The sequence below is a fragment of the Schistocerca nitens genome, chromosome 3 (genome assembly GCF_023898315.1).
Source record: "Schistocerca nitens isolate TAMUIC-IGC-003100 chromosome 3, iqSchNite1.1, whole genome shotgun sequence".
NCBI lineage: Eukaryota > Metazoa > Arthropoda > Insecta > Orthoptera > Acrididae > Schistocerca > Schistocerca nitens.
This window is the reverse complement of record NC_064616.1, coordinates 774,481,113-774,497,322: the sequence shown is the minus strand read 5'-3', so window position 1 is coordinate 774,497,322 and position 16,210 is coordinate 774,481,113. Positions and strand designations below refer to the sequence as shown.

At 46.7% G+C, this 16,210-nt stretch overlaps 1 protein-coding gene across 2 annotated transcripts in view; it reads left to right on the top strand.

The window, feature by feature from the left end:
- The window catches only part of LOC126248781 (uncharacterized), a 661,014-nt gene that overhangs the window by 606,642 nt on the left and 38,162 nt on the right, over positions 1-16,210 (top strand). For both annotated transcript variants that reach the window (XM_049950154.1, XM_049950153.1), the window contains exon 5: positions 8,489-8,879. In XM_049950154.1, coding sequence (XP_049806111.1) covers positions 8,489-8,879 — 391 coding nt within the window. The remainder of the gene's footprint in view (positions 1-8,488; positions 8,880-16,210) is intronic.

Here is a 16,210-nt window from a genome sequence, read left to right as displayed (position 1 = left end):
TCATCCAGGGCGGTACAGAACCACAATCCATCGCTCAACACAATGCGAAGCTACTCATTAGCAGTCCATGCTTCACGATCACGGCGTTACTCCAGTCGGAGCCGTTTGTGCCGTATTGTTAATGACAGCCTACGCGCTGTGGACGGTAATTCCCTAGTCCGGCTGCTGCTACACTATTGGCCATTAAAATTGCTACACCAAGAAGAAATGCAGATGATAAACGGGTATTCATTGGACAAATATATTTTACTAGAACTGACACGTGATTACATTTTCACACAATTTGGGTGCATAGATCCTGAGAAATCAGTACCCAGAACAACTATCTCTGGCCGTAATAAGGGCCATCATACGCCTGGGCATTGAGTCAAACGGAGCTTGGATGGCGTGTACAGGTACAGCTGCTCATGCAGCTTCAACACGATACCACAGTTCATCAAGAATAGTGACTGGCGTATTGTGACGAGCCAGTTGCTCGGCCACCATTGACCAGACGTTTTCAATTGCTGAGTGATCTGGAGAATGTGCTGGGCAGGGCAGCAGTCGAACATTTTCTGTATCCAGAAAGACCCGTACAGGACCTGCAACATGCGGTCGTGCATTATCCTGCTGAAATGTAGGGTTTCGCAGGGATCGAATGTAGGGTAGTGCCACGGTCGTAACACATCTGAAATGTAACGTCCACTGTTCAAAGTGCCGTCAATGCAAACAAGAGGTGATCGAGACGTGTAACCAATGGCACCCAATACTGTCATACTGGGTGATACGCCACTATGGCGATAACGAATACACGCTTCCAATGTGCGTTCACCGCGATGTCGCCAAACAAGGATGCGACCATAATGATACTGTAAACAGAACCTGGATTCATCCGAAACAATTACGTTTTGCCATTCGTGCACCCAGGTTCGTCGTGGAGTACACCATCGCAGGCGCTCCTGTCTGTGATGCAGCGTCAAGGGTAACGACAGCCATGGTCTCGTAGCTGATAGTCCATGCTGCTGCAAACGTCGTCGAACTGTTCGTACAGATGGTTGTTGTCTTGCAAACGTCCCAATCTGTTGACTCTCGGATCGAGACGTGGCTGCACGATCCGTTACAGCCATGCGGATAAGATGCCTGTCATCTCGACGGCTAGTGATACAAGGCCGTTGGGATCCAGCACGGCGTTCAGTATTACCGTCCTGAACCCACGGATTCCATATTCTGCTAACAGTAATTGGATCTCGATCAACGCGAGCAGCAATGTCGCCATACAATAACCCGCACTCGCGATAGGGTAAAATCCAACCTTTGTCAAAGTCGGAAACGTGATGGTACGCATTTCTCCTCCTTACACGAGGCATCACAACAACGTTTCACCAGGCAACGCCGGTCAACTGCTGTTTGTGTATGAGAAATCGGTTGGAAACTTTCCCCATGTCAGCACGTTGTAGGTGTCGCCACCGGCGCCAACATTGTGTGAATTCTCTGAAAAGCTAATCATTTGCATATTACAGCATCTTCTTCCTATCGGTTAAATTTCGCGTCTGTAGCACGTCATCTTCGTGGTGCAGCAATTTTCATGGCGAGTAGTGTAGTTTCCGACCTATGCTGCAAGATGACACAGAGCGTTGTAGGGAGTCCATTACTTGTTCTCGGATGACTGGTGTATGTGTGAAGGAGTTGCGAGGTGCCTGTTGCAAAATACGGCAGACCTCCCTTGCGGTGATCAGACATAGTTGACTGGAACCTTGATAACGAGTATTCTTGCCTTTACGTTCGCATGGAGTCCGACAATGGTCCATTATCGCATCCAAATGCCCATCAAATATGGATAATGCGTGATTCGACCCGCCGGCTAAATGGGATACTTATAATGAGGCCCCTATCAGGCTGTGACAGGTGCTGATAACACTGTCTTACACGATTACGCAGCACCTCTGTGTCCTTCATAGCGATCACTCAACATCTGACACATTTCACGCCCCGCATATACCCTTCCAGACCTGGCAGCAACAGTATTCAAGAACAACGTAACGCACTCTGGTGGCTGTTCTACCTATCAAACAGAATTGCAACTCTAATCATTTACATACCCGCCGATGTGTATACTTGTGCGAAATTACATTGACATCCTACCATGTCTTCTCGATGTTTCACTTTTTTTATTGGCAGTATATTTTATTGTTATTATTAAAACCATAGGCATTCACGGCTTGTTAAAAGTGGATGTTTCGGGAAGTTACTTTTTGGGGGAGGGTGTAGACAGAGAGAGAGAGGACAAAAAAAAAACTGTTACCCCCTCCACTTTCCATAGAAGAACCATGGATCCACGCCGTCAGGGTCGGCCGTTGTGGCCGAGCGGTTCCAGGCTCTTCAGTCCGGAACCGCGCTGCTGCTACCGTCGCAGGTTCGAATCCTGCCTCGGGTATGGATGTGTGTAATGTCCTTAGGTTAGTGTAGGTTTTAGTAGTTCTGAGTCTAGGGGACTAATGACCTCAGATGTTAAGTCCCATAGTGTTCACAGCCATTTTTGAACGCCGTCAGGCGTATAGCATGCAAATTCTACACTACTGGACATTAAAATTGCTACACCACGAAGATGACGTGCTACAGACGCGAAATTTAACCGACAGGAAGAAGATGCTGTGATATGCAAATGATTAGCTTTTCAGAGCATTCACACAAGGTTGCCGCCGGTGGCGACACCTACAACGTACTGACGTGAGGAGAGTTTCCAACCGATTTCTCATACATAAACAGCACTTGACCGGCGTTGCCTGGTGAAACGTTGTTGTGATGCCTCGTGTAAGGAGGAGAAATACGTATCATCACGTTTCCGACTTTGATAAAGGTCGGAACGCCGTGCTGGATCCCAACGGCCTCGTATCACTAGCAGTCGAGATGACAGGCATCTTATCCGCGTGGCTGTAACGGATCGTGCAGCCACGTCTCGATCCCTGAGTCAACAGGTGGGGACGTTTGCAAGACAACAACCATCAGCACGAACAGTTCGACGGCGTTTGCAGCAGCATGGACTATCGGCTAGGAGACCACGGCTGCGGTTACCCTTGACGCTGCATCACAGACAGGAGCGCCTGCGGTGGAGTACTCAACGACGAACCTGGGTACACGAATGGCAAAACGTCATTTTTTTCAGATGAATCCAGGTTCTGTTTACAGTATCGTGATGGTCACATCTGTGTTTGGCGACATCGCGGTGAACGCACATTGGAAACGTGTATTCGTCATCGCCATACTGGCGTATCACCCGGCATGGTGGTATGGGGTGCAATTTGTTACACGTCTCGGTCACCTCTTGTTCTCACTGAGGGCGCTTTGAACAGTGGACGTTACATTTCAGATGTGTTACGACCCTTGGCCCTACCTTTCATTGCCGGCCGCGGTGGTCTCGCGGTTCTAGGCGCGCAGTCCGGAACCGTGCGACTGCTACGGTCGCAGGTTCGAATCCTGTCTCGGGCATGGATGTGTGTGATGTTCTTAGGTTAGTTAGGTTTAAGTAGTTCTAAGTTCTAGGGGACTAATGACCACAGCAGTTGAGTCCCATAGTGCTCAGAGCCATTTGAACCATTTGAACCTACCTTTCATTCGATCCCTGCGATACCCTGCATTTCAGCAGGATAATGCACGACCGCATGTTGCAGGTCCTGTATGGGCCTTTCTGGATACAGAAAATGTTCGACTGCTGCCCTGCCCAGCACATTCTCCAGATCTCTCAGCAATTGAAAACGTCTGGTCAATGGTGGCCGAGCAACTGGCTCGGCACAATACGCCAGTCACTCATCTTGATGAACCGTGGTATCGTGTTGAAGCTGCATGTGCAGCTGTACCTGTACACGCTATCCAAGCTCTGTTTGACTCAATGCCCAGGCGTATCAAGGCCGTTATTACGGCCAGAGATGGTTGTTCTGGGTACTGATTTCTCAGGATCTATGCACCCAAATTGTGTGAAAATGTAATCACGTGTCAGTTCTAGTAAAATATATTTGTCCAATGAATACCCGTTTATCATCTGCATTTCTTCTTGGTGTAACAATTTTAATGGCTAGTAGTGTACATGCGTGTTGTTACAGGGTGACAATTATTGAACTATATAAAATAAAATCGCATAACTTCTAAACGGTTTGCGTTAGGACATTCACACTGAACGGTTGGCCGCGAGACATGATGGGAATTGGTATGTGCATTATGGTTTGTTTAGCGATGAAGTCCACTTTCATTTGAAGGAGTTCGTCAATAAGCAAAATTGGCGCACTTGGGGACTGTGAAATCGCAGTTCGCGATCCAGAAGTCTCTTCACCCTCATTGGGTGACTGTGCGGTGTGCAGTGTCCAGTCATGAAATAATCGGTGCCGTATTCCTTGATGGCACAGTTACTCCCGAATGGTACGTGAAGGTTTTGGAGGATGATTTCATCCCCATTATCGAATGTGACTCTGATTTCTACAAGATCTGGTTCATGCAAGACGGAGCTCGACCCCACCGAAGCAGAAGAGGGTTGATGTCCTGGAGGAGCACTTCGGGGACAGCATTCTGGCTCAGAGTTTCCCAGAGGTCATTGGCATGAGCCTCGATTGGCCGCTGTACTCTCCGGAGCTGATCACATGCGACCCCTCTTTGTGGGGGCTATATTAAAGGTAAGGTGTACAGCAACAACCTCAAAACCATTGCTGAGCTGAAAACAGCTATTCAGGAGCTCATCGACAGCATCGATGTTGCGACACTTGAGCGCGTCATGCAGAATTTCGCTATTCGTCTGCGCCACATCATCGCCAATGATGGCAGGCATCTCGAACATGTCATAACCTAAATCTGAAAATCTCTATTGACGTTTACATGTTGAATGAAGTATGTGCACGCCGTAGTTTGTAACTAACTTACGCTTTTTTTCCTGTAGTTCAATAATTGTCTCCCTGAAAGAGCGCTAAGCATGCCACAATGTGACGATGTTTCGTGGAGTCTTGAGCAGCGCTAGTAACGGCGCACTGGCTCATCGGGAGACTGAAGCACGGTGCTTGGCAGCACGTCCATAGCGGCCATCTGTAAAGGCGACACGGTGTGCATCCTCTCCCCTGGGAGCATCCACTGTGTTTCTGGGTGGGCGAATAATTACGGTGGTGCGTGTTATCACCACCGGCTGGCTCGCCGGAGCAGCGCTGGGATTATGAACCACTGTCGTAATTACGGCTGCTGGTCTCACATCCCGACTGCTACTTTCCTGCTGGTATAATTGCAATGGAGTCGGCTGACCTGAAGTTATTTCTTTACATTCGTTCACAGGTTGCAAGCGGAGTAACACCTATTCGCCCGATGATTCCTAAATGGTTTAGCGATTACTTCCTGGCGCAGTCGCTCATGCTCCTGGAGCAGATGTTGCTGCTGTTTGAGTTGTTCTTCTGTTGGTCTTCTTTTTCCGGGATAGTAAGATAATAAAAGGCAAGCTTTATAGTTGAGCTTTATGCTCGCTCCAATGTCTGATGTCCCGATTTTTCATCGTATCCTTTTCCTCATCAGCAGCCTTCGTTATTGCTTTTCTTATGTTGCTCCATTCGCGCTTGATATGTTCTGCTGACTCAGTCTGTTGCAGATATTTGTATAGTCATCTTTGATAAAGGTCTCACACCCCATCTTCGTTAAGCAAACATACTTTAGAAATTTCATCATCTTTTCGTTCTTTTAGTAACTTCCAGTTTTTCTTCCATTTTGTGAACGTGTCTATTTTGCTTATTACTACAAAATGATGGGATCCCACATCGTATCCCCTAAAAACCCTGGAGTCTCTTGCTATTCCTTCTAGTTTGTCGCTTGTTATTACATAATCTATGATAGACATGTACACTATGTGATCAAAATATTCGGACACCTGGCTGAAAATGTCTTACAACTTCGTAGCGCCCTCCATCGCTAATGCTGGAATTCAATATGGTGTTGGCCCATCCTTAGCCTTGATGACAGCTTCCACTCTCGCAGGCATACTTTCAGTCAGGTGCTGGAAGGTTTCTTGGGGAATGGCAGCCCATTCTTCACGGAGTGCTGCACTGAGGGCAGGTATCGACGTTGGTCGGTGAGGCCTGGCACGAAGTCGACGATCCAAAACATCCCAAACGTGTTCTATAGGATTCAGGTCAGGACTCTGTGCAGGCCAGTCCATTACAAGGTTGTTATCGTCGTGTAACCACTCCGCCACAGCTCGTGAATTATGCACAGATGCTCGATCGTGTTGAAAGAATCAGTCGCCATCCCCGAATTGGTCTTCAACAGTGGGAAGCAGGAAGGTGCTTAAGACATCAATGTAGGCCCGTGCTGTGATAGTGCCACGCAAAACAACAAGGGAGCAAGCCTCCTCCACGGAAAACACGATAACACAATAACACCACCGCCTCCGTATTTTACTGTTGGCACTACACACGCTGGTAGATGACGTTTACTGGGCTTTCGCCATACGCGCACCCTGCCATCCGATCGCCAATTTGTGTACCGAGATTTGTCGCTCCACACAACGTTTTTCCACTGTTCATTCGTCCAATGTTTACGCTCTTTACACCAACCGTGGTGCCGTTTGGCATTTACAGGCGGGATGTGTGGCTTATGAGCAGCTGCTCGACCATGAAATTCAAATTTTCTCACCTCCCGCCTGTCGTAGTACTTGCAGTGGATCCTGATGCAGTTTGGAATTCCTGTGTGATGGTCTGGATAGATGTCTGCCTATTACACATTACGACCGTCTTCAACAGTCGGCGGTCTCTGTCAGTCAACAGACGAGGCCGGCCTGTACGCTTTTGTGCTGTACGTGCTCCTTCATGTTTCCACTTCACTGTCACATCCGAAACAGTGGACCTAGGGATGTTTAGGGGTGTGGGAATCTCGCGTACAGACGTATAATACCAGTGACACCCAACTACCTGACCACGTTCGAAGTCCATGAATTTCGCGGAGTGCCCCATTCTGCTCTCTCACGATGTCTAATGACTGCTGAGGTCTCTGATGAGGAGTATCTGCCAGTAAGTGGCAGCACAATGCACCTAATACGAAAAACGTATGTTTTTGGGGGTGTCCGGATACTTTTGATCACATAGTGTATCTCCTTGCTGTCACGTTTCGCTTATTACAGTCTCCTCTCCCATTGTTCGCACTACTACTAAAATGGGGGTATTTCCCACTCTAGCATTAATAATCCCACAGAAGTATTACACGCTCTAGTCACATTAACATAACCACCGCCTGTGTTCGACGCCAACGAGCAATAATCACTCACAGACGGGAGGTGGCAGCACTAGCAGCGATTTATGTGATGTCCAAAAGGGCATGATCATTGGTTTCCAAGCCAAGGATGGGAGAATTTCCGAAATGCCTAAGTTTCTAAACTTAGTAGACAATGCTGTAAACTGAGTTCCTAATCTTCCGCATTTAGCGTTGTCTTAAGGGTAACAAGGGGACGACAAGCTAACCATGGAAAAAACCATACCATAACACCACCTCCATAGTGTCCGCCCCGTTAGCTGAGTGGTCAGCGTGACGGATTGCCATCGTACGGGCTCAGGTTCGATTCCCGGCTGGGTCGGAGATTTTCTCCGCTCAGGGACTGGGTGTTGTGTTGTCTTCATCTTCATTTCATCTCCATCCGGCGCGCAGATCGCCCAGTGTGGCGTCGAATGTAATAAGGACTGCACCAAGGCAGCTGGACCTGCCCCGCAAGGGGCCTCCCGGCCAATGACGCCAAACGCTCATTTTCCATACCTCCATAGTATTTCACTGTTGGCATTTCATATTATGGAAGACAAGGTGTTCCAGGCATTCACCAAACCCAAACTGTTCCATCAGATTGGCCCAGTGTATGGTGTGATTCATCACTCCCAATCCTCGTTTCCAGTCATCCACTGTCCAGTGGCTTCGTTCTTTACATGGCCTCAAGCGTCGCTTGGTATTGACTATAGAAATGTGTGGCTTATGGGCATGTGTTCGGTCATTTTAGTCCTTTCTTTTAACTTCCTATGGACAATCGTTTTTCTAACTGGACTGCTAGTAGCACTCTGAACTCACAAATGTTTCCCACCACTGATTTCCCGCCATTTTTTCCAAGCACCCTCCATAATGCTCGATAGTCACTGTCTGTCAGTACAGAGGCCTGCCTGATATTGGTTAAACTGTGGTTCATCACCTGCGTTTCCACTTCACAGTCACATCACCAACAGTCGACTGGGGTACCTTCAGAAGGGTCGAAATGTCCCTGATTGAGTTGTTGCACGGATGACATCCAGTGACTCATCCTCATTCGAAGTCTCTGAGCTCTCCTGACGGACCCATTCTGCTGTTACTGCTTCTCTACTGACAGCACAATACCCACCGTCTCCTTTTACATTGACGGATACACATCTCGTGACATCTAGTGGCCCCAATACTTTTGAACAGATAGCGTATTTTTGATTGGACAAGCTGGAGACCTGAGATGACGAACTGGAGTCATGATACATTTTTGACTGCGCAGGCGCTGGAGCTGCTGGAGACGTGGGACCACGAGCTGGAGCACCGCCTGCTGTCGGGGTTGGGCATCCGCCTGTCGGAGGAGGGCAGCCCGCGGCCGGAGCGGCTTCGCCTCAGCACGCTGCTGTCGGCAACGGAGCGCGCGCAGGAGCACCAGCTGGACTCTGCGACGCGCCTCTGCCCCGACACCAAGACCGTCGCGCTCTCCAACGCCTGGCTGCCCTCCGAGGCCCTCTACAAGTTCATGCTCTTCGAGAACCTGTGCGCCCTCTCACTCACCAACTGTGATGGACTCACGCTCGACTTTGAAGCAGGCGTCCTACCACTGCTGTGTGTCATAGGCGGAAACCTGCAGAACCTTATTCTCTCCAATTTCACCTTCATTGATATCCTGGGTAAGTAGGTTTGAAGGTCAGTTTCAACACTACAGTGCGTTATCAGCCGCTATCGCACTGGATGTGGTGCGCCACTGATTTCCTCTGGCTTTAGTACTGACTTAACCAGCCGTGGCCTACAGTTTAACATTGACTCTGAACTATGCTACAACTGAATATTTTTCAGAAATGTTCAAATGTGTGTGAAATCTTATGGGACTTAACTGCTAAGATCATCAGTCCCTAAGCTTACACATTACTTAACCTAAATTATCCTAAGAACAAACACACACACCCATGCCCGAGGGAGGACTCGAACCTCCGCCGGGACCAGCCGCACAGTCCACGACTGCAGCACCCTAGACCGCACGGATAATCCCGCGCGGCAACATTTTTTCACACTAACAATAACTACCGGGGGTGAGAGAGATAATAAATGACTAGGACTGGCTTGAACACCGTACATGTGGGTCTGTAGTCTGGCACTTTACCACTGAAACACAAAGACACACAAGTAGACTTATAGTTCCTCATTATATGCACTCTATCAAAAAAGTGCGAGGAGCACCTCCAAACTTATGTCCATTGTCTAGATAATTTTTTTTTGAAAACAATGACATTCTGTTTACGTAGAGGTATAATTAATATATTACACACTTCTTTCTATTTTAGACAGAGTTAAGAAAGAATAACAATCACAACCAGTTTCAGCTGCACATTGGCCATCTACAGATTCTAAAGGTCAGAGATTATATTTGGTGCCAATTGGCGTTTGGCTGTATTATCAGTGTTCACGTTACATAGTCGTAGTTAGTATCACATTGCTTTCTTCACCAAATGTCGCGTATGATGTGAGGAATCTCAAGATTGCCAATTTACATATCTTTCAGAAGCTGCAACATTTTCGCGAATAAAACAGTGAACCGAATATAAAATAAATTTCCTTTCCTTTACGTCTATGTCCACAAAATTTTTGTCAACAGTTTACCGGTTTCGGTCTATAATGGCCATCTTCAGATCTGCAGAAAAATGTTGGAAAACATGAATACATTAGCAGATTGTCTACAGCTTAAAACAATAATATAGACCATAATGAATTTTTTTTCCTTTATTGTATTTCGATTCCCCCCGAAGGGGGCGGGCTGGCAGCAGCTTATTACGCTGCTCTGCAGCCTACATACTTTTTAAAACGCAAGAAAGAAGATAAGAAACAATAAAAGCAGGCGATAAAACGGTGACTGAAATTGTAAAACGGCGGAAAATTGTGGAAAGTTAAAACATAAAGCAATGGGTTGGCAAAGCTAATAAAATACACAGGAAGCAGACAGGGAACATAGTAGACAGACAATTAAAAAAACATGGCGACAGTCTGGTTTCTGTTCGCAAGAGATATAAAAATCACACCCAGCGACAGTATGATGTCCGTTCGCAACACTTCGAAGAAGACACACAACACTGAACATTCACTGTAAACACTGTACTAAAATGTCGGCACAAAGATAACACACCATAGCCGAGGGCAGATGGGGGGGGGGACCAGGGCAGATGGGGGGGGGGGGACCAGGGCAGATGGGGGGGGGGGAACAAGGAGGGAGGAGAGGAAAAACGAAGGCGGGGGGGACTAAAGGAGGGAGAGGACTCATAAGGGGGGGGGGGAGGGGCAGGGCAGACGCGAGAGGGAATGGGAAAAGGCAGAGGAGGGAAATGCAAAAGGACTCGGGGGAGAGAAGGGTGGCAGAGAGAGGGTAGGTGGGGAAAAAGGAAAAGAGGGTGGAAGGGGGAGGGGAGAGGGAGCCCATAAAAAGGACGGAGGAAAGGAGGGGGGGGGGGTGAGGATCAGAATTGACATAATGAAAAGTACTACTGACATACATACCTATACATTTGTGCACTTTAAGTATGAAGAGGCATACCTGTTTTATAAAAACAATGGAGTAATGTAATAATGAACTGCAGCCATAGTGGCATCGTCAAATGTTAAAAGCAAATTCAGCACCAGCATCGTCAGATATATATAAATAACAGCAAACAAACTGCCGTACAGTAGCCACAACATGTTTGTGTTGTAAGTTCACCAGATGTCGCTACTGTAGGCATACAAAAGTCTTCAATGATTAACTGAACAACGTAAAATATAGGGAGGAGGACAATTGGTTAAGTTCGTAATGGGCTTATAAGGTATAAGACACATTACAGTAACAAAAACGATTAAATAAAACACTACAAAAGTTAGATTGTTAATCTAAAACGTAAAATAGCCTAGAAAGTAATACACATAATCAGCGCCCTCTGTTAGCGCTAACGCCAGAATTACGCATAGGCGAGAAGTGGATCGTGACCGCCAGAGGGCCCTCGTACCCTGCCTCACGCCGTTGCAAGAAAAGAATGATAAAACTCCGTACCAGTGCATGAACAAGATTATCTAGTTAATGCAGCGTATTATATATTATCTAGTTAATGCAGTATATTATATAAACAGAGAAGGAAAAATAAAATACTAGAGTTATGCTCACAATGTACGAAATCGAAGTGAATATGTAAGGCACTCTATTCTACGTGAAACTATCAACAAACTATATACTGGGTGATCAAAAAGTCAGTATAAATTTGAAAACTGAGTAAATCACGGAATAGTGTAGATAGAGAGGTATAAATTGACACACATGCTTGGAATGGCATGGGGTTTTATTAGAACCAAAATAATACAAAAGTTCAAAAAATGTCCGACAGATGGCGCTTCATCTGATCAGAATAGCAATAATTAGCATAACAAAGTAAGACAAAGCAAAGATGATGTTCTTTACAGGAAATGCTCAATATGTCCACCATCATTCCTCAACAATAACTGTAGTCGAGGAATAATGTTGTGAATAGCACTGCAAAGCATGTCCGGAGTTAAGGTGAGGCACTGGCGTCGGATGTTGTCTTTCAGCATCCCTAGAGATGTCGGTCGATCACGATACACTTGCGACTTCAGGTAACCCCAAAGCCAATAATCGCACCGACTGAGGTCTGGGGACCTAGGAGTCCAAGCATGACGAAAGTGGCGGCTGAGCACACGATCATCACCAAACGACGCGCGCAAGAGATCTTTCACGCGTCTAGCAATACTTTAATTTTTTTGGTTCTAATAAAGCCCCATGTCATTCCAAGGATGTGTGTCAATTGTTACCTCTCTATTTACATTATTCCGTGGTTTATTAAGTTTTCAAATTTATACTGACTTTTTGATCACCCGGAATAACAGAGGCTTCGCTGATTAAAGTAAAACGTTCTCAAACTAAAACAAAGTAGGCACTCTGTACGAAATCGCTCTGCTAGTTAAGTAGTTTTGCTGGTTCTTTCTTTTTGTTTTATGAATTTCAAGCTTCTCTAACAACTTAAGGCCACGGCCTTTTTCCACTCTGTGGAGAATACGCATACAATTCTCAGTGCTCCCTATAGAATGACCAGTTTCATATAAATGCTGTCCCAAAGCAGTTTTTGTTCCGTGGATGTGAATGTCAATGTTCTTTAAACCTTAAGTTAAAAGAGCGGCCCGTCTGACCGATATAGTATTTGCCACAGTTACCGCAATTAATCCTGTATACTCTAGAGCCATCAAATTTGTCATACTTCCTTTTCAGTTTATGTTTTATTTGCCCTTTTTGAGTGTTGTTAACCTGAAAGCCACATCTGACATCAGATTTTTTAAAACATTTTTCTTTTTGCAGGGACATTTTGCCGTTAAATGCCATAGGAATGATTTTGTTCTTTCTGTTCTGGTTCTATTTTGTGTGTGGGTGTGTGTGTGCCTGCTATGTGTTACACGTTTCTTTAGCCTACTGTAGGGGCGCGTGGCGTCATTTACAGAAAAGCTGTTAGCTACCGCAACCTGCTTTAAAATGCTGAGTTTTTTTACGTATTTCGCTTTCGTCCAAAGGTAGACGAAGGAGCGGGTGAACCATGGAGGTGAAGAAGGCCTTTTTATATCGGGGAGAATGGCATGAACTGCCAGTGATTACACTATCTGTACAAGTAGGTTTTCTAAAAATATTTTGTCATTTAAGGTAAAAAAATTGTAAGCTAAAACAAATTCTAGAAATTCAGTTAGTTCTATACACTCCGCAGTACTAATCTTGTTATAGGATAGGAGATTACGTCTAATGATGTCAATAGTCTCTTTTACTGGGGCATTACTGTAGAGGTTTTTTACATCCAAGGATGCTAATGTCGCATTATTTGGTATATGTATTCCTTGATTGTATTTGCTAGCGCTTCACCTCCATGGTTCACCGGCTCCTTCGTCTACCTTTGGACGAAAGCGAAATACGTAAAGAACTCAGCATTTTAAAGCAGATTGCGGTAGCTAACGGCTTTTCTGTAAATGCCGTCACGCGCCCCTACAGTAGGCTAAAGAAACGTATAACACACACACACACTCACACACACACACACACACACACACACACACACACACACACAAAACAGAACCAGTAAAGAAAGAACTAAAACCATTCCTATGACATTTAACGGCAAAATGTCCCTGCAAATAGAAAAATGTTTTAAAAAATCTTATGTCAGATGTGGCTTTCAGGTTAACAGCACCCTAAAATGGCGAATAAAAAATAAACTGAAAAGGAAGTATGACAAATTTGATGGCTGTGGAGCTCTTTTAACTTATGTTTTAAAGAACGTTCACAGCCACGGAACAAAACTGCTTTGAGACAGCATTTATCTCAAACTGGTATTCTATAGGGAGCATTCGGAATTGTATACGTATTCTCCTCAGAGTGAAAAAAGGCCGTGCTCTTAATTTGTTGGAGGAGCCTCAAATTTATAAAGGAGAAAAGAAAGAACCAACAAAACTACTTAACTGGCAGATTGATTTCGTACCCAATGCCTACTTTGCTTTGTTTGACAATGTGTTACTTTAATCACCTTTTTTTTTCCTGTGTGACATGGTACCATACAGCATCACTGGACTTTTGCGGTCTAACTGTGTTGTGAGGCAGTAAATTCATCCACAGGGCAGCGACACTGCGTCACTGCAATACACTTTAGAGGTGTGACGGTGTGATTTGGAGGCCTGTACCACCCTCCAACTGTGACAGTACGACATCAGTCAGGCAGAAAAACATAGCCCGACAGGGGCAGGTAGGGTGGGAAAGTATTTGATGTAGAATGTGGGGCTAGTCCCGCTGAAGGATGTAGCTGCAGTGGGCGTGCCAGGTCTATCGTTAGCCAAGATCAGTATCTGTGTCCTCTAGGATGGTAAGAGGAACCGGATGTTGATGCCAGCGGCGTGGAAGTGTGTCCCATGGACAGTGTCCCGCAGGGCATCCACTTTCTCATAGAGCCACCGCGCGTTATTGCGTATGGTCCTCTTGAGGGAGGCCGGCCGTGGTGGCCAAGCGGTTAAAGACGCTACAGTCTGGAACCGCGCGGCCGCTACGGTCGCAGGTTCGAATCCTGCCTCGGGCATGGATGTGTGTGATGTCCTTAGGTTAGTTAGGTTTAAGTAGTTCTAAGTTCTAGGGGACTGATGACCTGAGAAGTTAAGTCCCATAGTACTCAGAGCCATTTGAACCAACCTCTTGAGGGGGACGAGATCCGTTTCCTCATGGAGAGTCACAATTCGCGTGAGTGGTGGGGCGTGCAGGCTCCACTTGAGAGCCTTGGCCTGCAGGCGCTGCAACGTCTGCATCCTGGTGACACTAATCGTGGCCCATGCAGCGAAACCAGGGCAGGCAGGATAACTGCTCAGTAAATGCGGAGCTTGGTATGTAGGTGAAGTTCTCTACTGTGGAAGAAGGGGTACAAAGCTCTGGTCAGCTTTTGCCCCTTGTTGGCGACATACTCAGCATGACAGTGGAATAGCAAGTTGTGGTCCATCCGGACCCCTAGATAGGTGGTCGTTGGGGACCACGGCCCATGCACAGCTGCAATCGAAATATTGCGGCGGAGGACTGGGTGCCGTTTCGTGAAATAGACTGCCATAGTTTTGACGGCATTAAGAGCTACTTTGTTACTCCGGCACCAGGTGATGGTGGCGTCCACCTGTCGCTGGTGGCGGGCGATGACGGCGTCAGTGATTCGGCCAGTGGTGTATAGTGCTGTGTCGTCAGCATATTGTGACAGGTGGCATTGGGGGATGACTGGCATATCCTTTACATCGATATTAACAAGAACGGGAGACAGCACTGATCCTTGCGGAGTGCCCGCCGACAATTGGCGAATACCAGAACGCATTCCCCGTTGAGCCACTAGAAAAGTCCTACCGCAGAGGACGTCATCCACAATCTTGACATAGATATCTGGTATAAGGGTCTGCGTCAGCATCTTGTGCACTAGGTTGTAGTGCCAGATCTTGTCGTAGGCGTTCTTCAAGTCCAGAAATACGGGAGCTGTCGACTTGGCGGTGTTGAAGCCTTTGATGACATGTTCAGTGATTCGTAGGACCTGACATTCGGCAGAGAGGTGTGAAGTAAACCCAAACTGTTCAGCTCCGATCGTCCCAGCCGCCGCCAGAGTTTGGGAAAGTCGGTGGGGGATCACAGATTCAAGGACCTTCGCCATGGTATTTAAGAGGCTGATGGGCCTGTTGTTAGTGGGGACCATATTCTCCTTGAACCGCTTGGGGGTCGCAATCAGCTTGGCTTGCTTCCACTGAGGGGGGAAAAAGCCAGATGTGAGACAACCGTTTAGTCTTGGTGAGCAAGAGGAGAGGCGTATGCGAAAGGCCGCAAAGATGTTCATTTAAAATTCCGTCCAATCCAGGGGCTGAACGGCCACGTTTTTCACCTGTTTTTTCTTTGTTGTAATTTCATTCCCCTGCCCCATATGGGCAGAGGAGGGCTGCCAGCAGCACAGTCCATCGCTCTTCAGCCAAACGGGTTTACAAAATACATGAAACGGGAACGCTTACAAAAAAAGGGGGGAAAAAAGGGGGACATAAAAAACACAGTAAATGCAGATGATGGGAATTAAAAGATACACTAATACGGGGACATGCACAGGGGAACAGTTAAAAGTTACCATAAAGTTAGAAGAACACAGCTGGCAATTCGTTGCGCACTTGAAAAGCACTGGAGTCAAATACAAGTTAAAAAGTCGGCCACAGCATAAAAAATGGTTCAAATGGCACTGAGCACTATGCGACTTAACTTCTGAGGTCATCAGTCCCCTAGAACGTAGAACTACTTAAACCTAACTAACCGAAGGACATCACACACATCCATGCCCGAAGCAGAATTCGAACCTGCGACCGTAGCGGTCGCGCGGTTCCAAACTGTAGCGCCTAGAACCGCTCGGCCACTCCGGCCGGCAGGGGGGCGATCGATTCGGAGGATAATATACAGATATACAGAGTG